We start from the raw sequence: 25,484 nt of genomic DNA, 5'->3' as shown, positions 1-25,484 counted from the left end.
AGGACATGGACCTCTGTTATGAAGGGAAGGAGCTCCCGAAGCATGCCAACAACAGGACAGGACTTTAGAAGGCCCAAAAGCCCAAAAAAGCTGATTCTAGAAGACTGGAACTGGCTGTTCCAAAACTGGAACGGGCCGTTCCCAATTTGGAATGGGCCGTTCCAAGTTCCTAAAAGGGCTAAAAAACCCTAATTTGAAACGGGCTGTTCCTAAATTGGAACGGGTCATTCCAAGATTGGAACGGGCCATTCCAAGATTAGAACAGGTCGTTCCAAACTCCTCAAAAAAGGGCTAAAACTTTAACTGGAATGGGTCGTTCCTAAACTAGAACGGGTTGTTCCAAGTTATAAAAAGAGCCTAAAGATCCTTGTTTCGAACGCTCGTTCCAGTATACCAAATGACGTGTTAATCTTATCTCTAGAACGGGCCGTTTCAATTTCAGAACAGGCCGTTCCAGTTACAAAATTTACATGAAACGGTCAGATCCAGAGCGGGTCGTTCCAATTTTGGAACGGGCCGTTCTGAACACTTTCTGAAGTCTATAAATAGACAGCTTGGGCACAGTTCTCCAGACTCCAAAATTTCATCCAAAACTCCTTAGAGCTCAAAATTTCTCTCTCTCTCTCTCTCTTATTGTATTTCTTGAGTTTTGTGAGACTTATTGTAGTGTGAAAGGTTGTCACAAAGCACCTAAATCTCCATATTTGAAGATTCAATAGAGCTCGTTCAAGAGGTATTTCAGTCAATCTTCTTCTCTCTCTTTTATTTCTTATCTTTGATAAATATTGTTTATAATAAAAGCAATAATGTAGACATTTTAGGGTCAATTGTATAATTTAAATTTCTACAATGTAAATAGTTATTAATAAAAGGGGATCTAATATTTAATTTATTATTTCTTATCACATTAACTTCATCATAGGGTACCGATTTAGGGCGCTGTAAGGGTGCTTAATACCTTCCCTACATGTAACCGACCCCCGAACCCAATTCTGGTTATCAAGGCCATTATTGGACCTTTTAAAAATCTTTTCTTTTTCCAATGTTTTAAGTAAAATATTGGTGGCGACTCCATGAACCTATTTTCAAAACCATTAATTAAGGATTAGTCTGGTGTCCGGACATTCCTTAATTAATGAGACTTTTAAAAGGATGTCTAAACCATAGGTCGCAAGATCGAAAATTTTTGGGTTGCGAAAGATGGCGACTCCACTGGGGACGTTTAAAGAGGGTCAAGCCCATTTAATTGATGAAGTTAATAAAATAAAAATAATAATTTTAATATTTTTCCCCTTTACTTTGTTTGCTTTATTTGTTTGGCTTTAATATTTGTTTGTTTGTTTAAATTCTGCACCTATTTGAATAAAATTGTACACAATCCTTTGCACACAACAGTTCCCCCTACACCCGGGGGCATGAGGGTAATAAACATAGGGAGTGGTTGACGTACGATCGACCCAAGTTTGGCCTTAGAGCTTGCGAGCCTTGTCGGAAATCACACTCAAGGTGATAACTGGTTACTCTAGCCCGAAATACTGCGACAGACCTTAGAGTTTACCAGGTGACAGCGACAAAGATACTGGGTCCCTATAATGGGAACACCTTGGGGGCCTTAAGACCAGTGAGATTAGAACTGTCCTATACAATGCACTTTTCTTGTAGGGACCACAGACCAAAGATTTAAACATGACTTTTCGCGGGTGTACATTTGTTTGAGCATATGTGTGTTGCATTTGTTTGTGTTTATTTATTTCAAATGGATAAGAATTACAAACAAATAGATATTAATAAAAAATATATGATAAAAAAATGTAACTCCCTTCTATATACCTAAACCTTAAAGCATCATATAGGATAATTTATTTCAAAAAAATAATAACAAAAACAAATAAATATATAGCAAAAATCAAGCTTCATTCCCCTTTAGTAAAAAAAAATGATAAAATTTAGGCAGAAACCAAATGTCATGCATCTTTTAGTTTAGCATATACATTCATTAGAAAATGGATGGCACATAGTATGTAAAGATTTTTGAGAAAGGAGAAAGCGAGTTTAGTAACCACGACATGATGAGAGTATTGTAACGTTCCCAAGTAGGGATGGCAATGGGGCATTATGGGGGCGGGTAATAGCAAATCCGTCCCCGCCCCGCTAGATGAAAATTGGCCCCATACCCATCCCATATCCGCGCGGGTATCCATTAAGCGGGTATCCATGAATTTCTTGAATACCCACGAATATCCATGGATATTTATAAATTTTTTAAGAAATTAAAAAAATTATATTACAAATAATTTTAAGTTTATATTTAATGTCATTGAAATATTAAAAAAAATTCAATGTTAATTTTGAACTTGTATTTAACGTTAATTTTGTTAAAATAATAATAAAAATGCAAGATAATCAATAACTTAAAATACATCAATCTCATAAGTAAGTGAAAGTCTCATGTTACATAGCTACAATTATTCAATCTCATAATTCCAAACGAAAGTAAACAACTAAAAATACATAAATCTTATTGGCTAAGATAGAAAATTAATCAAATTACATCCAACATAATTTATAACATGCTTAACACATGTTGGTAACTTCATCAACCTCACTTTTGTAAGAAAATAAGATGAGAGAGTGTAGTTTTAGGGTTATGTGGTACAAGGATAATTAGGATATTTAAGAAATATTATTAAACGGGTATCCGCGGGTATGGATATCATCATACCCGCCCTCACCCCGTTTATAAACGGGTAAAAAATTATCCGTCCCCATTATTCGCAGGTACCTAATTAGCCTATCCATTTATTATCTGTAGCGGGTTTTACCCGCAGATACCCGCGGGTGCGGGTATTTTTGTCATCCCTATTCCCAAGAAGGGAAGGAAGGATCAGTGGTGGTAGGGACTGGTACGATGCCGGTGAGAAAGGTCATCTTGATTTTAGAGATCATAGCCATACGAAAAGAACGTGACCAGGAATGGAAATTTGGACCGATGAGAGCAGGGGAGACTACAACGGACGACGGGCTCTCACTAGGATGAATGAAAAAGGGACTGGATGGATTCAGACTTGGCTCAATAGGAACGGTTTCAAGATTAGAGGTAGTGGTGATGTTGGAAGGCGATGATGATGCCATTTTGCAGAAAGGGTATCAGCAGAGCTCCAGGGAGGAGCTCTGATACCATAAAAGGATAACAGACAAAAAGAGGAATATTATGAATGAATTTCTGTGTGTATTGATCATGTCAATCATTACATTATATACGGGACATATGCTGTATGGATAAGGACAAAACACAAAAAAAATAATACTCCTAAAATTGTACATCACATAGAATTCTGGAATAATCTAATTATTTACAGCCTGTAAAACAATTTTATGTTTGAGGAATGGTACTGCTATCTTTGTTATTGGGCTCGGCCGAATTACTGGCTTCTTCTTCTTTTATATTTTAAATATTAAAACTATAATATAATTAAAATTTATAATGAATAAATATTTTAAGAAATCCTGAATGTGTTGGTGATAAGTTAGTACATAGGATTTAGGATACATAGATAAGTGTTATCAACGTATTATTATGAATTTATTATTCATTGTTTGTTATTGACGTCGCTTCCTTTTTTATCAATTTGTCTATATTTTGTAAATGGTTTCTTCTTATTGTTTACTTGTAATATAAAAGTAAATGGATCACAAATGAGACGGTAAACAAAATGACATTTACTGTTATTGCTTGATTTTTGGCGTCACGATATTTAAAGTTTCAAATAATCATGACTGTTTTAATTTTTTTTATTTGGGTACCAATTCACTAGTCAAACTTAGTGCCTATTTTTGCATCGGCTTATGATACCACTATTGTTTCTTTCTTTGAAGAATGAGTGTATAAGTTAGCCACAAGATAATATGTGTGTATATGCTCCCATACGCGTGTATCAGATATTAGACACATTTCATGTGTTTCAACCACTAAACACTTGTTTAACCACTATCTCAATCAATTCTTGTGTAATAAGTAATCAAAATTTTCAATTTACGATAAAAAATTGATAAATCTTTTTTGGGTGCTTCGATCAAAAATCAATTGTGCTGGGTAACCTTAATGCATAAGTGAGGTTAAATTCATTTTGCACTTGGTTGATGACTTTATATCTACTTTATAATATAGTTTTACCAACAACCACAGTAAAACTTCCGTATAGCTTTCATCATTTCATGTTTCCTACGTGCTTCTTTTGCTTTTACTGCGAAACCAAACACGTTTAAATACTATCATTGACGCAATTGCGAACATTTGCAACTTTTATGTCATGCAACCAAACCTACTTTGTTCAAGTACTCCAAAGGTAAACAGTAACAAAGGAGAATAAATTTATTGCCGGCTAAAGTTCAACTTAAAAGATTAAAAAAAAAAAAACTGAAACACGGAATCATCAAACAGAAATCTTTTGGAAAAAGATTCCATGATAGAAATATATTTATATATATATATATATATATATATATATAATATTTATATATATATATATATATGAGTTAATCACTTATACACTGCCCGTGTAAAGTTTTTTTTACACTAACAACAAATTATTTCCTTTAATTGTGTCATGTCATTATAAACAAATTTAGGGAGGTGTATTGGATTAGGATTTTAAAAGATTTTTTTAATTGAAAAAAGTCCTGTAGATTTTAAAAGACTTTGCAAGATTTTCATGACTTTTAAGATTTTGTAAGATTCCACAAGACTTTCAATCAGGATTTTAATGGATTATGCAAGACTTTTAAGTTATGATTTTAATGGATTCTGCGGGACTTTGTAGAATTTCATAAATTTTTGAAATAGGATAAGAATTCAAGATTTTTTTTCTTCATACATTTAAATTTGAAAAAGAGTCAAATATAAAAATAATAAAAAAAACAATGATGTCTAGATAAATAAAAATAATATTTTTTCGTATATCATGTCGTTCTAAATAGAATTCACCCACATATTCATAACTATACTAGTTTTACAAACATTAGTATCTTTTTGTTCTTGTTCCTGTATTTTAATAATAGGCTCAAAATTATGATTTTCATTAACTAGTAATGTTGAAGATGAAGGTTCATCCATCACTTCAATTGAAAATTCATCATAATGACATTCTTTACGAAGTAAGTTATGTAGTCCCAGATATGCTAAAAAATATTCTAAACAACATTTCAAATTTTTTATAATTTGTGATTTAAAATATTTTATTTATAATTTTATAAATGATTAAAAAAATAGTGGGAAAAAATAATTTTTTATGAAATTTTTTACAGGTACAGAATAATTTTTTAATTATTCACTCGTGTCTTATGTTAATTTTCTTTTTTAAAATATAAAAATCTTAATTTCATAATATAAAAATTAAAAAAATAAAATTCATAGTAAAAAAAAATAAAAAATGTTGAGTTATAAAAGGGGAAGGATAACAATAATAAATTCAAGAGAGGGAGAGAGATCACAGTTTGTGCTGAGAGGGTTCTTCCCAAACTAAGATCCATTCTTATCTCATTCTACTTACAAAAATCCTAACTCAAATTCATCTTTTACATACATATATATATATATATATATATAAATTTTAGCTTTAATCTTTCCCTTTTCTTAACGCGTATTATAAAAAAAATTAAAATTTTAAGTGTTTTCTATGTTATATAACTGAGGAATAATCTCAATTAAATAGACCAAATAGAGCAAGTCAATTAAAGAGAATGGAGAGAAAAATAGAGCAAGTTAATAACACTATCATTTACGTATAGAAGTTTCACCAAATAGGAGAATGGAATGGGAACAATAGTACAATATTATATATAAGTAGTAGTGCAATATTATTAACAAGAGAAAAAAAATGGAAAAGACATGAGCATAGAAAAAAAAATAAAAGAGATGAAAAACTCACTTGGAAATTCTTGAAGCACTTGAAAAGTCACTTCAAACAATCCTCCAAAATCTTATGGATTTGGATGGGATTGTTTTATGAATTTGGTATTTATAGATACCACTAAAAAGTCCATCAAAATCTCTCTAATAAAACAATCCTTTAAAATCTCTATATTTTTTAATACAATGGATTGTTTTTAAGTTGTAAAAAGTCTCAAATGAATACCAATGAATTTTAATGGACTCTTTAAAATTTTTTTGAAAATCCTGATTGAATATCACTGGATTATTTTTAAGTGACATAAAATCCTGATTGAATACCAATAGATTTTTTTACTCAAAAAAAGTCTTTTAAAATCCTAAACCAATACATCCCCCTTATTTTTAACAGTGACATGGTACAATTAAAGGATATAATTGATTGCCAGTGTAAAAAAACTTTACACCGACAATGTATAGGTGATTAATTATATATATATAATCCCATAGTTGAAACTTGGAAGAGGTATTTTATAACACCTTTGGGTCTCAGCTGCTTCACAGAGCATTTTAGTTATCAAAGAAAGAGATCAGCTGGAATACGGGGTGTATTGGTTTAGGATTTTGTAGGATTTTAAAAGACTTTTTTTGAGTAAAAAAATCTATTAGTATTCAATAAGGATTTTATGTCACTTAAAAAAAATCTAGTGATATTCAATCTGGATTTTCAAGATTTTTTAAAGAGTCCATTAAAATCCATTGGTATTCATTTGAGATTTTTTACAACTTAAAAACAATCCATTGGTAAAATATAAGGATTTTAAATGATTGTTGTGTGAGAGAGATTTTAAAGGACTTTCTAGTGTTATCTATAAATACCAAATTCATAAAACAATCTCATCCAAACCCATTGGATTTTGAAGGATTGTTGGAAGTAACTTTTCAAGAATTTTCAAGTGAGTTTTTTATCTTTTTTTTTTCTATGCTCCTGTCTTCTCCATTTTTTCTCTGCTAAATAATACTGCACTATTGTTCATTGCTCATATATAATATTGTAGTATTGTTCTCATCTCATTCCCCTATTTTGTGAAACTCTGATATGTAAATGATAATGTCATTGATTTTCTCTATTTTTCTGTTCGTTCTCTTTAATTAACTTGTTTTATTTTATTCTATGTAATTGAATTTGTTCCTTTCTATAACACAAAAAAATGCTTAAAATTTTAACTTTTAAGTGGTAATTTTTTTTATAACACACGTTAAGAAAAGAAAAAGGTGAAAGATGAAATTGATATCATAATCTCTACAATATATATATATATATATATAAGATGAATTTGTTAGGGTTTCTGTGAGTAGAATGAGATGAAAATGGATCTTAGTTGGGAGAAGAACCCTCTCAGCATAAAAACTGGGATTTCTCTCCTTCCCTTAAGTTTGTTACTCTTATCTCATCCTTTTACGACTCAACAATTATTTTATTTTTTTTACTATGAATTTTTTTTTTATATTGTAAAATTAGGACTTTTTTATATTTTCAAAAAAGAAAATTAACATAAGACATTACAGTATCTAATTTTTTAGAGTTTAGGATTTATGTCTTCATTAGCTTATTTTTTAAAAGAGGAAATATTATTATTTAAAATAATTTATATTTATAAATATCGTTAAAAATTATCATATAATATATAATTAAAATAATATATATATATACTATATATCTAAATGCTTATTCTTTAAATAATAATAATAATTATAATTATTATTATTATACTAATATTATATATATTGCATATGTAATTAGGTAAATATGTTTTTGGTAGGTTGTGAATTTCCTAATCGACGCCAATTTCATCTACAAGATTTTGCAGGTCAGGGTAATGACCCTGAAAATGAAAAAGAATTCAATTTTCGTCATACGTCTTTAAGGAATGTGATCGAGAAAATATTTGATATTTTTAAATCAAAGTTCACAATTTTTAAGTCAGCACCTCCATTTTTATTTAAGACAAAAGTAGAACTTGTGTTAGTACGTACAACACTACATAACTTTCTACGTAAAGAGTGACATTTTGATAAATTTCCAATTGAAACGGTGGATGAAGCGGTAGATGAACCTTCAACGTTATCAGTTAATGAAGATCATACTTTTGAACCTATTATTCAAACCCAGGAGTAAGACCAAAAAGACGCTAATGCTTGAAAGACTAGTATAACTATGGATATGTTGGTGAATACTATTTAAGAAAATAAGATATTATGGAAAATTATTATTATTATTATTATTATTTATCTAGACATTATTATTTTTTATTATTTTTGTCCTTGACTCTTTAAATTTGAATATATGAAATTTTTTTTGAAATCTTAGTAAATGTCAAAAATCCACGAAAATTCTACAAAATCTCACATAATCCATTAAAATCCTGATTTAAAAGTTTTGCAAAATCTATTAAAATCCTGATTTTAAGTCTTGTAGAATCCTGCAAAATCTTAAAAATCATGAAAATCCTGCAAAGTCTTCTAAAATCTGCAGCATTTTTTTTAACTAAAAAAATCCTTTAAAATCTTAATCCAATACACCTCCCTTAGTTATTTTGTTACATAAAATGATTTTGTGAACGAAATGAGAAATATTTTTGTTAACCAAAGAAAAGTTTGTCCATCAAACTAAATTGTCCGATGATTTCACTTTATTGAGTTCCTACAAGTTCTGACCAGAATTTCCCAGTCAATAAGCAGGATATGAACATTGTCCTTACCACTACTCTAATATGTCCCACACCATGAGGCCTAAGCCTAACAAGCAAGGCTGAATAATCTCATGGTGTGGAAATCCACCCAGAAGCATGTCTGGTTGATACTTATTGAAGGAAAAAACAGATGGAGAAGGTTGAAATTGAGAATGCCTGGCTCCCTTATGAATGTACACCTATTGTCTTCAATGTTACATTGAGGATTAGAATGGCTGAGGATGGATGGAAACCGGTTTTGATGAGGGGGAAATGTAGGTTCTGCTGTAGAAACCGTGGCTTCTTGGGGGTGAGAATGGAAGGAGATGGAAGAGCATGATTGAAACCAGTTCAAGCAACAAGGGGTTTACACACTTGACGTTCTGGTGCAAATCAGGTTCACTAATACCACCTGAAACATGAAATGAAGAAATTTAGAGCAATCTAGATAATTTTTTTAAGAAAACTTCAAGCTAAATGACAGCTCTTTTTTTTTTTTCGGAAGAAAAAAGTAGAACTGTGGCTCAAATATGCAACTATACTACTATAGTAATGCAAAAAGGTCCCCAGATCTTCCATAAGTAAAGTTCAATCAAGAGTGGCACTCAATTTTTTGTCACATCAGTAGACCCATTCTAGCAAATTTGGTGCTTGGTAAAGGAGATTTGTCTCCACTGAAGTGATTTTCTAATTATGTCATGCACACCGAATCATTGACTAATACTATTAATCAAAGTACTTTGCTGTAGTTTTTTGGTTTTGCCTCACCCTATTCAGGCTTGAGTCAAGCAGGACCACTAAAAGTGGTTTAGTTTTCTTACTGAGTTTTAATGCAACTAATTCCTAAGACTCAAAACACTTAATATAGTTTACAGTAGTTTTTTCAGTTAAAATAAAATAAAATTCTATTTATTGTAACAAATATCACGCAAATCCAGGCGATTCTTATCAGTTGATACAGTCACCACAAGAAATTAGTATCATGAATTAATAGTAATTAGGAATGGCAGTTAAAATATGATAAACAAAGACTTCAAGAAGAAAATTCTTATGAATCAGACAGAATCTAAACTTGGTACCATCTTTTTGCACAATTGAACAGTATAAAATATGCTATTCATATAAATATAAAGTCTACCATACAAGAAACATGACTCAGATCCAGCTTTATTATAATAGCAAATCCAAGTGATTCTTACCAGTTGATACAGTCACCACAAGAAATTAGTATCATGAATTAATAGTAATTAGGAATGGCAGTTAAAATAAGATAAACAAAGACTTCAATAAGAAAATTCTTATGAATCAGACAGAATCTAAACTTGGTTCCATCTTTTTGCACAATTGAACAGTATAAAATATGCTATTCATATAAATATAAAGTCTACCATACAAGAAACATGACTCAGATCCAGCTTTATTATAATAGCAAATCCAAGTGATTCTTACCAGTTGATACAGTCACCACAAGAAATTAGTATCATGAATTAACAGTAATTAGGAATGGCAGTTAAAATAAGATAAACAAAGACTTCAATAAGAAAATTCTTATGAATCAGACAGAATCTAAACTTGGTTCCATCTTATTGCAAAATTGAACAGTATAAAATATGCTATTCATATAAATATAAAGTCTACCATACAAGAAACATGACTCAGATCCAGCTTTATTATAATAGCAAATCCAAGTGATTCTTACCAGTTGATACAGTCACCACAAGAAATTAGTATCATGAATTAATAGTAATTAGGAATGGCAGTCTCAAAAAAATAATAAAGGAATGGCAGTTAAAATAAGATAAACAAAGACTTCAATAAGAAAATTCTTATGAATCAGACAGAATCTAAACTTGGTTCCATCTTTTTGCACAATTGAACAGTATAAAATATGCTATTCATATAAATATAAAGTCTACCATACAATAAACATGACTCAGATCCAGCTTTATTATAATAGCAAATCCAAGTGATTCTTACCAGTTGATACAGTCACCACAAGAAATTAGTATCATGAATTAATAGTAATTAGGAATGGCAGTCTCTCAAAAAAAAAAGAAGGAATGGCAGTTAAAATATGATAAACAAAGACTTCAATAAGAAAATTCTTATGAATCAGACAGAATCTAAACTTGGTTCCATCTTTTTGCACAATTGAACAGTATAAAATTTGCTATTAATATAAATATAAAGTCTACCATACAAGAAACATGACTCAGATCCAGATTTATTATAATTAACAAATGCAATTTTACCAATGTTACAAGTATTGTACGATTCGAGCTGCCGATACGAATCGTTGAGTGAATCGTTTTGGTTCTTGGATCGCATCATGAATCACATGAATTGGACCTGAATCACAAGAATCAACACCTAGAGAAGAATCACACAATTCTTGCGTAGATTCTGCAAGGGCTCAGAAGGAGTTACGGCTCCCTTCCACTCGTCCAAAGGCCCTCGCAGTCGGAGTGGCGCTTCTGACAGCCAAAATCACAGAAAATGGCAGCTGGAGTGGGCAAATTGCGCCACACCCACACTGCAATTCTAAATTCTGTTCCCCTTATGGCTGCGCTTGTATCTAGTGGGTCAGAGAACATAAATGACTGGATTCACAACCCTAACACTAAACGGCAGTGCATTGTAATTTTTTTTTTTTTTTTTACTTTAGGAACTTTTTGTGTTTTAGTTGTAACACATGTCAATTTTAACTTTTAACTATTTATATGATATTTAAGTTTTGTCTACTATCAAATAAAAATTATTTAATTGATGTGATAATTATTTATATTTAAGTCACTGTTTAATATCTTTTTATCATAAAACCTGTCTAATATAAAACAGTAAAATCTTTTATAGTTTGAATCACTAGGGTCAGCCTAGTGGTGAAAGGATTGAAGTAGTATGCACAAGGTCTTACGTTCGAACCTTGTTGCTGTCATTGCAATTCTTATAGATAAAAAAAGAATTTGTTATAGATTTTCAAATATGAACATTTAATTAATATATAATAAATTTAATAGCAGAATATTTATTATAAATTTTAATATTATTCTGTTTTAGCATAACTCATGCATCCCATGCTCCTAGAGTTGTTTTATAGTTATTGATCATGAATATGTATTTTAATGTCTTTGTTAGTCGCATATGCTATGTTTTATTATTGAATCATTGATCATGAATCTTACAATTCAATTTGTGATTCAGAAATTGGGCCTTCCAATTCATTATTTGATTCCGATTCTACTACCATGAATTTTACCATTAAACATAATCAGTAAACATAGACTCTGTAAAGAGTTGAGGAATGGGATCTGAATACTAGGGACTACAAATATAAAAATCTGTATGGTGTACCTGCAGAAGATGCCTTGGAGAATCAGGCTAGCTAATGGGACCTGCAACCTGGAAATGGTATGAACAGGCTTATCCTCAATTTTAAAAGTCATCCCAGAACACTACATTTGCATTGTAATCTGCATAACAGAGGCATTAACACAAAATTCAGGTGTGCTAGGCTGCTTGCCCTTGGGTAGTCGACCTTCAAAGGGCTATCATTAACAGCACAAGTCACTGCTTTAACAATAGATTTGGCTGCCACTCTTCCCAAATCCCATCAACTCCTGACCACCTTTTTCCTAACCAACTTGTTCCCGTTCTCACATAAGAAACCAGAATGCCCACCTCCAAATGTTGATATAAACTGCAAGCAGATAGAAGAGGAAATCAACAAGGAAACACACAAAATATTTGAATTTCGAAGTAAATAAGGTATCTTCTTGTGTTGATTGATAAGAAGCTAAACAGGGAAAATGGAACTCTTCATGTTCATACATTTTCAAGCCAAACAGAAAATACCCAGAAAGACACCGCAAAAAAAAGAGAGAATATTATGCTTACCAATTGAGAGTAAGGAAAATAGTGAAAATAAATTATCAGAATTTGATACTAGCAGAGCAGAAACTTTAATGAGGAAAATTGAATGCATTAATGGGTAAAAACAGGAGATAAAAAAATTCAAATGCTGAAGCGTAGGACACCTATATACTTCATACATATATTTTTGTGCTAAATGCCCCTGAAGTCAACCCCTTTTTATGTAACTTTCTGATTAGAGAGAAATCACGAAATAGAAATTGCATAGATAAATTTATAGCTTCTACTCTTCTCAATTAAAGACTAGATAAACATTTTAAACATAGCTTTGTGATGTTGCAGGTGTAAACTATGGAAATACAGAGGAGACTAGGGAGTTCAGCAATAAAACTAAGACTTTTGAATACAATTGTTTGGAAAATGTGAGAACTCTAGGTTCATGTGTGTGGACACCAACCATATTATTGTTTTGCGAGTTGCAACTGTAAGCTACCAGAATCATGCACAGCAAGTCAGCAAGCTTTGAAAACAAGGCCTTCAAGTTGTTGGCATTGAATTGGGTTAATGTCTAGGCAAAAACATGCGGGCTTCTCTGAACTCTTGGATGATTTACCATTCAGAACACCATCATAATCGTAATCTAGGTTTGAATTTCATAGAAGCACATCATTCTGTGCTCTTTCCTGTACTTTCTACCACCTGGTAGTAAACAGTTTAGGGCTATTGAGCCACAATAGTCTAAACCCCATCAATAAGGGGCTTGGTTGACAGTCTAACATCATGATTAGACAGGCTTTCAAAATTGATAATTTGATATGAACCCACATCAAATAATTAAAAATTAATAGACTAAATTCACCAAACTTCAGCTCTGCAGCAACTCTTGGACTGCATTATCTCCTTCGTTAGCAGACAAGGAACGTACAAGCAACTCAACTGTGGTAGCATCTACTGGAAACCCTTTGCCTTTCATTATTTGAAGATATTTTCTACATCTTGAAATATCATATTTTCGCAACAGTCCCTGGACAAAGACATTATAAGAGCATTTATTAGGCAGGCAACCATTCTCTTCCATTTTCCTAAGCAACTCTTCAGCATCATCCATTAGTCCTTCTCTACACAGACCTTTAATCATTATGTTATAAGTATATGAATCAATTTTCAACCCTTTGTCCAGCACAGAAGAAAGAAGGTTCCATGCATCATTCAGTTTACCAGCTTTGCACATTCCATCAAGCACAATATTGTAAATCACAATATCAAGATCTAGACCACTCTTCTCCATCGCCCTAAACAACAACACCGCCTCAGAATCAAGCCAGCATTTAAACAACCCATCCAACACAATGGCACAGGTCTGAAGACTGGGAACCTGTCCATAGTCTTTCATTGTAAAAAACAACTCCCTCGCAGCCTGCGGCTTTCTCACTTCACAAAACCCACCAATAAGACTGCTCCAAGTAAACACATCAGGCTCCATCCCTTCACCAACCATTTCACCCAACAGCCCCATAGCCTTATCCACCTCCTTAACCCTACACCACCCATGAATCAATGAATTATATGTCACATTGCTCGCCGAGCACCCCTCGCGAACCATCAAACCAAACACCCTCATCGCCTCCTCCATCCGGTTCCTCAAACAATACCCGCCAATCAACGAGTTATACGTCACAACATTCGGCTCCACCCCATTCCTCACCATGAAACCCACCACACTCTCCCCCCGCGAAACCAACCCCTCCTTGCAAAAACCATCCACCAAAATCGAAAACGTTTGCACATCCGGTGCAACCCCCTTCTCCACCACCATCTCATTGAACAAAGCCACACCCTCCCTCCACCCACCAAACCCGCCACACAAGCCCTGAATCAAGCAATTGTAAGTCACAACATTAGCCTCAACATCCATCTCACGGAACACCCTCAAAGCCTCACACACCAACCCACTCTTACAAAGCCCATCCAAGATGGCATTATAAACAACAACATTAGGCTCCAAATTCCTCTCCAACATCCTCCTCAAGCACTCCAAAGCACCAGAAACATCCCCGATTTTACACAACCCATTAACCAACGCCCCATAAGTGCGTGCATTACACCTAAACCCTAAAGTTTCAATTTTTTCCGCCAACCTGAGCGCGCGGTTCACGTTACCTTCCATGCAGAGGCCGTTGACGACGGTGTTGAGCGTTACGAGGGTGGGCTCCAACGCGGTCTTGGTCATGAGGCCCAGAACGGCGAATGCTAGCGGTGTGTGGCGGAGGTGGCAGAGGCAGTTGATGACGATGTTGAGAGTGCAGACGTTGGCGGAGGGTGGTCGGAGGGAGTGGAGGATTTTGACGAGGGAAATGGCGGTGGCGTGGCGGTGGAATTTGGCGAGGAGGCCGAACAAGAGGTTGAAGTCTTGGACGAGGGGGAAGGGGGTTAGGGTTAGCATGGTGTGGAAGAGGTCGACGGCGGCGGCGGCGGAGGGGAGGGTGCGGATGGAGGTGAGGAGTTGGGTTCGAGTTGTGATGGGTGGTGGAGAGGAGGAGAAGGGGTGGGAGCGGGAAAGGTGGGAACATGCGAGCGAGGTTGCTCTTTGGATGTTTTGGAGCATTGAGTTAGGGTTGGTTACAGTTTGAGAAGAAGGATAGGGTTTGGAACATTGTGGTTTGGTAGCAAACTTCTATGGTGGTTATGTTTTGAGACGAAGGAACACGAAGGTGGGAGAAGGAACAATGCCCTCTGGTAGCGCCGGTTTCAACACTCAGGGTTAGTTTGGTAACTTACTTTTTTTAATTTTCTTTTAGTAATTTCTCTAATTATGTCTTTATACACTTGATATTTCTTTCCTACCTTTGTTAGACAATGTTAAAAAAAACATTAATCATATGGATTAGAAAGATTAAAAATTTCAACTATAAAAATTAAAATATTTATTTTAAATTATAGAAAATAAAAAAGATTAAAATATATAAGTATATAGACTAAAAATATTTATTTTAAATTATAAAAATAAAAAGGTAAAATAAAAAAATATTAGAAAAGTATTTTAACCTAGTATAATTTATTGTAATATTTTTGTGAAAATCACATTTGATTCATAAAACAAATGGAGGCTAAGTTTGTCATGTGTCCTTTGTCTCAAAACATTTAAGATATAAGTTTAAATATATCGTTAGTCTATCAAATATAAGATAAGTTTATTTTTAATCTCGTAAATTTAAAATTGATATTTTTAATTAAGTAATTTGAAAAAATATTATTTTAATTCTTATATTCAAATTTTGTTAAAGAATATATTAAATTTATCACATAAAATTTATTTATGAGTGTCTTTATTAGTGAAAATTAATATTATCATATTTGACCCAGTAGGTGACTTGGTCAGGGTACTGGATTAGTGGGTCAAGAGGTCAAATCATTAAGTTACCAATTGACTTGCATGACTCAGTTTATATTAAAAAATTATAAATAATTGATAACATGTAAAATTTATGCTTTAGAACAAGTAAAAATATATTATAAAGTTTTCATGAAGAGAGATATTAAAATTTTCAAGATTATAGATACTCATTAAACCAGAATCAGAGTAATTGAACAACATCATAAAAAAAATTAAAAAAATTAAAAACACATGCACAAGCAAGTAGCTACAAAGTAACCTCCACTTAGTCCAACCAACAAATAATAAACAAAATAAAAAAAAATTAAATGTAGTTAATGATTCGTGCACTAGAGCAAGGTTGCATTGTCATGCAATGAGTAGAGATTTCAAACACATCGTTGTATGGGGTGAATATGATGAACACACTACACTAGCAAGATTGCACCATAGTTGTTGGAGTGTGCGACTACGAGAGAGGAGAGACAACAGGTGTTGCGTGGTGCGATTGGAACTGTGTGACGAAGGAGAGCAACAAATGGAGGAGATAGATGAATAGAGGAAAGCCACAAATGTTATATTACTCAAATAAAAAAAACAAAAAAAAAACTCATTGACCTAATCAGGTCAACCAAACCCGTCGAGTTGCATTGGATCACATTAAGTTGAAAGCATCCCCAATCCATTGACTAACTCAAATTGGTTAAATGGTTGATTCTCGGGTCGATCGATTAGACCAGTTAGTCTGAGCAAAGTTTAATAACATTGATGAAAACATTATATTAAACTTAGTTGATACTATATAAATGTCTCAATTTATCACTTTTAGATATGTTATTAGTGATATGAAGAACTAAAACAACATTTTTGAAAATTACAAGACTAAAAATAACAATTTTAAATTTAAGAAATCAAAAATAAATTTATCCTAAATTTAAGAGATTAAAAACATATTTAAACCTAACTCTAACATATATGTATAAAATTGCATCTAAGTATCCGACATTTGATACTCATAGCTAAGCTTGTCCCCCGTCCTTTAAACATCATTTACTCCCCCTTCCTCACTTTCTTCTTCACTAATATCTACAAAAAGATCGTCCTTGTTGATCAATTTTCCATCTTGAACATTTTTCTCAACATGAAGTTCACCAAAGTCAATCCCTAGAGCAATCATTTTAACTTGGTGAACAACCTTGACAAAACCTTTATTATGTTCAATTACAACTTCACATTGAGTTTCAAGGAGTTCATTGTTTAGGTTTTCATTAACTAACTCAACAATTCAGATTCTTTTTTCAGGTCAACAATCTTTTATTACATTAATAGATATAACATCTTGACAAACTTGATTCTTTTCTTTTTGATGTCGTAAGCTTATCTTCAAGGGCTTTAATATTGCTTTCATATCTCCTAATTTTTTATTCAAACTCTTTATTGACCTCTTCTTTCACTTTAAGCTATACCCCATTCTTTATTGTCTTCAACTAATTTAGTGACTCCTCAATCTTAGTAGAATAAGATTGGTTAGCTTTGACAACAAATTGATATGTCTTTGTAGTCTCTTTTGGATTCTTTTTTATATCATTCAACTTAGAATTTGTCAAATTAAGTTGAGCATTTTCAACTTTCAATCTATCCATCTGAATGATATTCTTTTCCCATTTCTTTTTCCAATGATTTATTATTGCTATAAACCTTTGCAAAAAAACTTGTGTAAAATTTAATCTTGGAATTGGACCAACTTTCTCTATAATTGCTTTATCAGCAATGTAAGTATGATCTTCTTTATAAAATATATCTACAGTGAAATTAGCATTCCATAGTGAAGTCACATTGGAGGACATACTCACATGATCTAATCTTGTTAGAGGACGACTTGTATCAAATCTTTGATATATTGATCTTGGTCTAGTTGAAGGTTCGACTTGAGGAACAATAGGTTGGCCTTGAACATTTGGACATGAAGTCTCAAAAGTTGGTTGAGTTGTCAGTCTGACTTAAGAAGCTTCTACTCTAATTTGAGAATTTAGTGGTGGAAATTCAAGATTTGGTGATTGAATATTCTCAATTAAAGGTGAAACATGAAAATAAAAATGTATTAAGTATCAATATATTAATTAAAGGAATAAAATGTAAAATTAGTAAAATCATAAACTTGGAGGGTAAAATTGAATTTTCTTACCATTTCTTGTTGATTAATATTGGTTGTTGGAATCTTTGAGGTATTGATGTCATGCTCGACCTCAATATGATGACTATCATCTACCATGATCTTAGTAGTCGTTCTTTTCTTCCTTTGGCAAGGATGAAGATTACTTTAATCCTCCTGATCATCCAGAATGTCTGGATCTTTTGTGTTGAACTTGACTTTCAATTCACGCCATTTACTTCGACCCATGATCTTTACATATAGGGAAAAACACTATCAAATCTTGAGAAAAACAACAATGGCTAAAATGTGAATCATGTTAATAAATATCACTTTCTAAATCCTTTTGTAGATTTTTTGATTTGGAAAGGAAAAACACTGGTTTACTTTCTAGAGGCTGAGGTAATGGTTGCAATTTATCTATATCTTTCTCTTAAGATGAAGTCAGAATAAAACTCTTAGAACTAGTGAATTTTAAAGGTTGAGATTGCCAATAGGAAGGAAATATAGGCTCCCCATCTAGATTAAAAATATTATCTGATATAGGGTCATTGCAAATAGGTCAGACCCTAAAAAAATTTTCCTTAAAGTTTTTATGAGATTGGTAAAAGTTTGAAAAAATCCTCTTTTAGAGCTACCACTTAGTGAAACCCAACCATGTGGTGACTTTCCAAGTTTTAGTTCATAAAAATGCATAAACTTGATTAAGGATAATTTGATATTAAGACTAAACATAAAACTTGAAAAACACGAAAAACCCTAATTATTTGGATGTAATTGACTAGGGGCTACACTAACCTTTTTCAGAAATTCACGTTCAAAGGAAGAAAAAGGAGTTGAAACTCTGAGGTTTTTAAAAAAAAAATCAGTACACATAAGTATAAGGGGGAGAAGATGAACTTCCAAAATATACACGCTTTTCAGGTTGGCCAAGCTTAATGGATATTTGTCTAGAAAGAGAAGGTGAACAAATCGTCACTCTTTCTCGGAGTAAGCTTATATCAAGCAGAGTCCTACATCTACTTCTAAACTTAACAACAACACCACTTCCAGAAATGAGGATGTGAATATTTTATATTATTCCCTCATCTTTTTCTTTTCTTACTTTCATTTTCACATATGACCACCCTTTCAAATATTTCTTTCTCTTCTCTAACTTTACCCTTACCCTTATCTAATTTCTTAGGAACGGATAACCTAAGGGGGTTAGAGTGGGTGGGAAAAGGGGAAGAACCAAATTCTTTCTCTCCTCCCATACTAAATGTTCCTAAAATGGGAATAAAAGATATAAACTAGGAGGAGTAAAAATTTTATACATGGAATTATAGACAAATCTTGAAGAAATGAACTAACACTCTTCAAGTATCAACAATGGAAGATACAAAAGAGGAGGAGTGGGAATGATGAAGGAAAGAGGAAACAAGAAGGCATGAAATATGAAAGAGAGTATGAGTACAAGACACATATGTAGAGCGTGTAACAACAAAAGTTAATATTCACATATTTATAAGAGTGAGAAATCCCCAAGTAAAGTATCTATTATTATAGGGCTTTATTATCCCAAAGGGTTCTAGTGATGAAAAGACACACCTTAGAAATCTTATGGTCATGAGTAAATGGGAAAATGAAAAATTTCCTTTGAATGATTGTATCCCTTGAAATTTGAAATGTTTTCACCATTAATAATTATTAAAAATATTTATTACATATGACATGTACACGTGGCAAAAATACTTATTACATGTTAATAAATAGACCTCTTAATTTCACTCTTATAGAGCTTAGAGCTTGGAGCTCGGAGCTTAGGGTGCTTATGTACTAACCTTTCGATGACGTAACCTCGAATATATACTTCTATTACTAAGTTGACGTCCCAATCTCTAACTTGTATAATCTATATTAGTCAAGTCAGTATGGAAATTCGATACTTATTGGTATTTAACTTAGATCAGTTTCTTTATAATTATAACAATTATAAAACTGATAAAAATGGACAAGTACAACTAATAAGCAAAGAAGCATATATAACATAACAAACAAGAATATTTAGGAGACTAACTTGATTATCAGAATCATTTTTGCAGGTACCTTCACTACTTGGAGTGAAGATTGTCAATCCAATCCAACACCCATTCATAAGTACAAAGGAAGATCAATCGGGATAATCTCATCATCTAAGTTTATCTCTATAAGAATATACATTTCAAAATATATTTAAATATGAACAATTTGATCGTCTTTAAATTGTTATTCAATTTTTAAAAGATTTGATATAAAACATAGAAAGTAATATGAAATTATAATTCAACGATTAGATCGACAAATTTCACTTATAATATAAAGTATTGAACAGTGTAATAATTGGTAAAAGTTATATTTGTATCATTTGACCCCTTTCCAAAGGAACTATATTGTAATATATTAAGTGTCATCTTCACGCATTATAGTGCAATTGAAATTCTTGACTAGAGTAAGAAAGAAAATCAAGAGGAACTATGTTGCAAATTTGTCAATTTATTTAATGTTGGAAATTCTGTTTACTTCAAGGAAAAAATCATTTGTTTGGATATCCGATGATCCAAACTAAATTAAGCTGATCAACATCAAGTTGGTTTGGTTTGGTTAGACAACAAAAATTATGAAATTTGAACCAATTAAATTTAATTAATTTGTATAGGATTTTCACTCAAACTCGAACTAACTCGACTTGTGAACACCCCTACTTCCATCTAAGGGAATCCTTTTTGAGCTAGGTAGGACCATTGGACGACAAAGCTCTTCCTATGAATATTTCACACAAGTGCATATCTAGAAGTGTGTTGGGAACAAAAAAACTCCTTTTACACATAAGGATAAGAGAACACAAACAGGCCAATGTCATAAAGAAATAGAAAAAAATCACACAAAATTTATTTAACATAGTTCGATTTTCATGCTTATGCCCACAAGGATATTCATTATTTCAATATGCATTATATATATGTTCTTAAAAAGTTTCCCTTCAAGTTTTGTAGGTGAAATATGAAAACCCCTCCTCACAAGTTTTATAAGTGAAACTTGAAAATGTCTTTCTTCACAAGTTTTATGGATGAAACTTGTGAACCCTTCCCTTACAAGTTTAGAAACCCTTGCCTTACAAGTTTTATGAGTGACCCTTCTCTCATTTAAGACGGTGACCCCTCTATAAGTTGGGTGATTTTTCTCATCTCAAGACCATCTATTTATTGACCTAACATCTTAATTCTAAGAGAGAAAACAAATCTCTAAAATAAATATAATATATTTTAATTCTAAATAATATTATCAAAGAATCATTATCTTTTAAAATCTAAATAGCATCTTAAATATTTGAATTTAAAAATTTGAATTATTTTTCCATTAAAATCAAACTCAATAATTATTTTTGACTTAAATATGTTTTTAGTTTATCAAATTTAAGATAAAATTTATTTTGTTTTAAATTTAAAAATGATCTTTTTATTCATGTAATTTTAAAAAAATTTATTTTAGTCTTTATACTCAAATTTTGTTAAAATATTTGTCAAAATCTGTCACATAAAATCTACCGACTAATATATCTGTTAATGAAAATATCATATTAAACTCAGTTAATAGTGTGTAATTATCTCAATATGTCACTTTTAAATATTATTGATGACCTAAGAAATTAAAATAGGAACTTTTAATATTATAAAAACTAAAAATAATAATTTTAAATTTAAATAAGAAAAAATTATTATTAATAGATTAAAAATATATTTAAATCATATTTTAAAAATACATTAGGAAAGTAGTGAATAAAATTAATAAATTCATTGATTTTCACAAAGTCAAAAATGGCGTGCTCAACTTTATAGAAAGTTTCTGTCAATATAAAAAAAACTTTATAAAAAGTAAAAAATGACGTGCTTCCACCTAAGAGATTCGCATACGATGCTTCCACTGTTTTTTTTTTTTATTATACAACATTGTCGATATCTTTATCTGTCATTAGTTTATTGTTATGGTTTGCATCATCAAACTTAATCGCTATTTAGTGTGGGAGAGAAAAGAGAAAAAAATTATAAACTATGGGTTAAAATACTTTTTTTTAATTATTTTTTATTTTATAATTTTACTTACTTTATTTTTAAGTGGTATAAGTTTAAAATAGATTTTTTTTTTCTAATTTTATACTTATTGTTTTCAATCATTTTTATTTTCAATCTTACAAAATTGAAGATACTGATACTATGTCAACACAAAACAAAATTTTTTACAAAATAAGTAATTAACGATAAAATAAAAAAATTTAAAAATTATAAGTATAAAGATTAAAATTTTTTGTCTTAAATTATAATTTAAAAATAATTAAAAAATAAATATAAAAATTAAAAAATTATTTTAAATTATAAAGATTAAAGGATAAAATGATTAAAATTACGTGGAGTAAAAATATATTTCAACCTAAATTATAAATTCAGTGGTTGATGAGAGTCTTGAGATGTTTCAATATCATTGTTCTTTATTTTATGCAGAACCAGAAAAAATAAACAAAAGAAGCTTCATCAATGTAGAGTTTCATTCTTGTTTGATTTTGGAGAGGCAACACTCTTCCATTCACAATCATAGTAACCTTTCTACTTTAGATCTTATGGCTATGAAATCATGTTCTCATGCATCTAGCTATGATGTGCTCCTCAACTAAGAAGGAGAGATTCAACCATAACATGGAAAAATTGGAGAAATGGAAGATGGATCTGCATCAAGTAGCTAACTTGTTAGGCTTTCAACTCAAACATGGGTACCACAACTTACCAATCTTGTTTTTACTTTATAATTTTATTGGATTAAGTTTTACTTGTCTAATGATTTAGAGAAGAAAGAATGCGTGTTAAACTTGACAATATTGGTATCAAGACATGATGCATGCAATGCTTTTAGTTGACTTGATCAAAACTTTTGTTTGAAACAGAAATGGATCCAACTACAAGATTAATGATGCAGTTCAACTGGGGTCACCGGTGCAAGATCTAAGGAAGGTTTTGGATGTTGGTTCTGTTGATGGTGTACACACGATAGAGATCTATGAAATAGGTGGAATAGGAAAAACAACAATTGCTAGCAATTCACAATTTGCTTGCTAACCATGGCTCATGTTTTCTTTCAAATGTTAGAGAAAAATCAAACAAACATGGTTACAACATCTCCAAAGCATCATTCTTTTAAAAATACTTGGAGAGAAGAAAATTAAGTTAGCAAGCGAGAGCAACAAGGAATTTAAAAAATACGGTATAAGATCAAGAGAAATAAGGTTCTCTTGATTCTAGATGATGTTGGCGTGCATGAACAATTACATGCAATTGCTGGATGAGTTGATTGGTTTCCTGGCAGCAGAGTCATCATCACAACTCGAGACAAACAATTGCTAGCTAGCATCTTATGAGGTTAAAAGAACATGTCAGATGAAGAAATTGAATAAGAACCATGTTCTTCAATTGCTGACATGGAAAGCTTTTAAAAAGAAAATAGGTCTTGAACCGTGTAACAACTTGAGCTTCTCGCCTTCCATTGACTTTGGAAGTAATAGGTTCTAACTTGTTTGAAAAAAGTATGAAGAATGGGAATTGCTATCAAACAATACAATAGAATTCCTAATAGTCAAATCTGGAGATTCTTAAAGTAAGCTTTGACGTTACGGAGGAAGAGAAGAAATGTGTTTCTTGACATTGCTTCTTGCTATAAAAGATATGCCTTCATAGAAGTTAATTTTTAAAAATCTTGTTTCATTTGTTGTTTTTATTTTCTTTTTCTATAGTGTTTATGGAGAAATTTACATTGCATGACTTATTGAGGGTATGTGTAAAGAATTTGTCTAGCAGAAATCACCCCAAGAGTCAGACAAGCACAGTAAAGTATGGTTACTAGAAAATATAATTAAAATTTGAGAAGATAAGTGACTCATGAATTGTTTGGTTACTTATCTTGATTTATATTTGTTGACTATCATATGTTCACATCATAGTTTTTTGATTTTTTATTTTCTATAATAAGAAACTTTTTTTCTCTAAACATGTGTATTAAAGTCTGACATATACTTGTACTGTGTTGATTTGTGTCTTTGGCATTTACTGGAACTAGTGAAGTTGAAATCATATGTCTGGATTTTTCCATATTTGCCAAAGAAATAATAGAATGGAATAGAAAATTATTTGTCTTGTTATTGGATGTATCGACATCTCTCGATGGTTTAGTCCCAGGGTATTCATCAATGGCAGTAAATGTTCCCCTGATAGTCTCTGCAACGTAAAATTTCAAGATAATCTGTATGAAGTGCCTTTAGAAAATGAATGATGGAACCATGTTAAAGTTACAATTACGTGTTCTTAAGCAAAGACCAACCACAGTTCCTAAAGCAATTGGAATTCATGTATTTAATCAGAAAAGTAACAGAGGATATTCAATTTGTTAAACCTTGTTGGAAGAGAAAATTAGACTATGATCTCACTAGTTAGGAATCACAAAATCGCGGGTGGCTAAATAGTGTGTTTGTGGACATGGAGGAGATTTCATAGACACAATTTGTGCAACAGCAACAATTTATAGTTTTATGGTGTTGTCTATTGAACTGGGCATGTAGCCATTTACATTTCTTCTTACTTAATCAATGCAGTCAATGTATGATAATGATTACTTGGGGTTCAAATTCAATGGAGTCAAAACAGATAAGGGGCACCATTAATGTCAAATGTGAATTATCTTTTGGCATGCTGTATCACATTAACTGATTTGATTTGCACTTATTAGTTTGATATGTATAAATGGAACAAAAGAAAAGTACTAGGACTAGAGTGCTCAAATGAAATGAGGAACAGGTCACCGTAGACACTGCAGCACCTGGAGCAGTGTGAGCATAGTTTTAGTTGGCATATGCCTTGAAGTTCCATTAGTTTTGTGAATGAGTTGTAAATATTTCAGACAATGCATTATAAATTCAACTCAAACTTTTTCACTTCTGTATGTTGAACTTTTATCTGCTGGTTGTGAATTGTGATAACTGATAAATAATTGATCAGGAAGAATATTGACTTAGACCAGTTAAATTTTGTAAACATATGCTTAGGTTTTAATGCGTCCGTAAAAGGTGAGGTTCATATCGATTTTCTGATGAGATCCAATTCCATACTTGTCAGCATGTCAACAATGATCATGAACCTGAAATTGTTCTTCATTGTTTTGTCTTTACAATTAATTGTGTAGCAGTAATGTCAAGCATTGTTACATGACAAAGCATTGTAAAGGATTACTTATCGGGAAAAACTCAAGTCCCACATCGACTAGAGATTAGGCAATTGAATAATATATAAGTAGAAAGCAACCCTCACCTTACAAGCCGGTTTTGTAGGGTTGAGTTAGGCTTAATCCACTATTCTAACATGGTATCAGAGTCATTTAGATCCACTTTAAAAATAGGTCACCCACCATTGATGC

At 31.8% G+C, this 25,484-nt stretch overlaps 1 protein-coding gene and 1 long non-coding RNA gene across 4 annotated transcripts; one reads left to right on the top strand and one right to left on the bottom strand.

Annotated features, from left to right (window-relative positions):
- Positions 1–8,544: 8,544 nt before the first annotated feature.
- Positions 8,545–15,233, bottom strand: LOC109790694 (uncharacterized). 3 transcript variants are annotated; one of them, XM_083073786.1, is made up of 4 exons: positions 12,947–15,233; positions 11,971–12,316; positions 10,872–11,194; positions 8,545–9,031 (listed from the first exon to the last, which is right to left on the bottom strand). In XM_083073786.1, exon 1 carries the CDS (start codon positions 15,092–15,094, stop codon positions 13,355–13,357), a length of 1,740 nt encoding a protein of 579 aa, XP_082929912.1. In that variant the 5' UTR covers positions 15,095–15,233; the 3' UTR covers positions 8,545–9,031; positions 10,872–11,194; positions 11,971–12,316; positions 12,947–13,354. The 3 variants fall into 3 exon arrangements, with proteins under 3 accessions (XP_082929912.1, XP_029125544.2, XP_020205479.2); XM_029269711.2 differs by lacking the exon at positions 10,872–11,194; XM_020349890.3 differs by lacking the exon at positions 10,872–11,194 and having other exon boundaries at positions 12,983–15,233.
- Positions 15,234–21,825: 6,592 nt separating this feature from the next.
- Positions 21,826–24,065, top strand: LOC109790698 (uncharacterized). The gene is made up of 2 exons (XR_002238956.3): positions 21,826–22,797; positions 22,969–24,065. It is a non-coding gene; the product is annotated as an uncharacterized LOC109790698 (long non-coding RNA).
- The last annotated feature ends 1,419 nt before the right edge of the window (positions 24,066–25,484 follow it).

Source organism: Cajanus cajan, chromosome 1 (genome assembly GCF_000230855.2).
Source record: "Cajanus cajan strain Asha chromosome 1, NIPB_CcT2T_4, whole genome shotgun sequence".
Classification (NCBI taxonomy): Eukaryota; Viridiplantae; Streptophyta; class Magnoliopsida; order Fabales; family Fabaceae; genus Cajanus; species Cajanus cajan.
The sequence above is the reverse complement of the archived record's forward strand: the minus strand, read 5'-3'. Positions and strand labels throughout refer to the sequence as shown.

What these genes read in the sequence shown, in the direction of transcription:
- LOC109790694 (XM_083073786.1), bottom strand. Translation starts at nt 15,094, where the DNA reads ATGCTCCAAAACATCCAAAGAGCAACCTCGCTCGCATGTTCCCACCTT.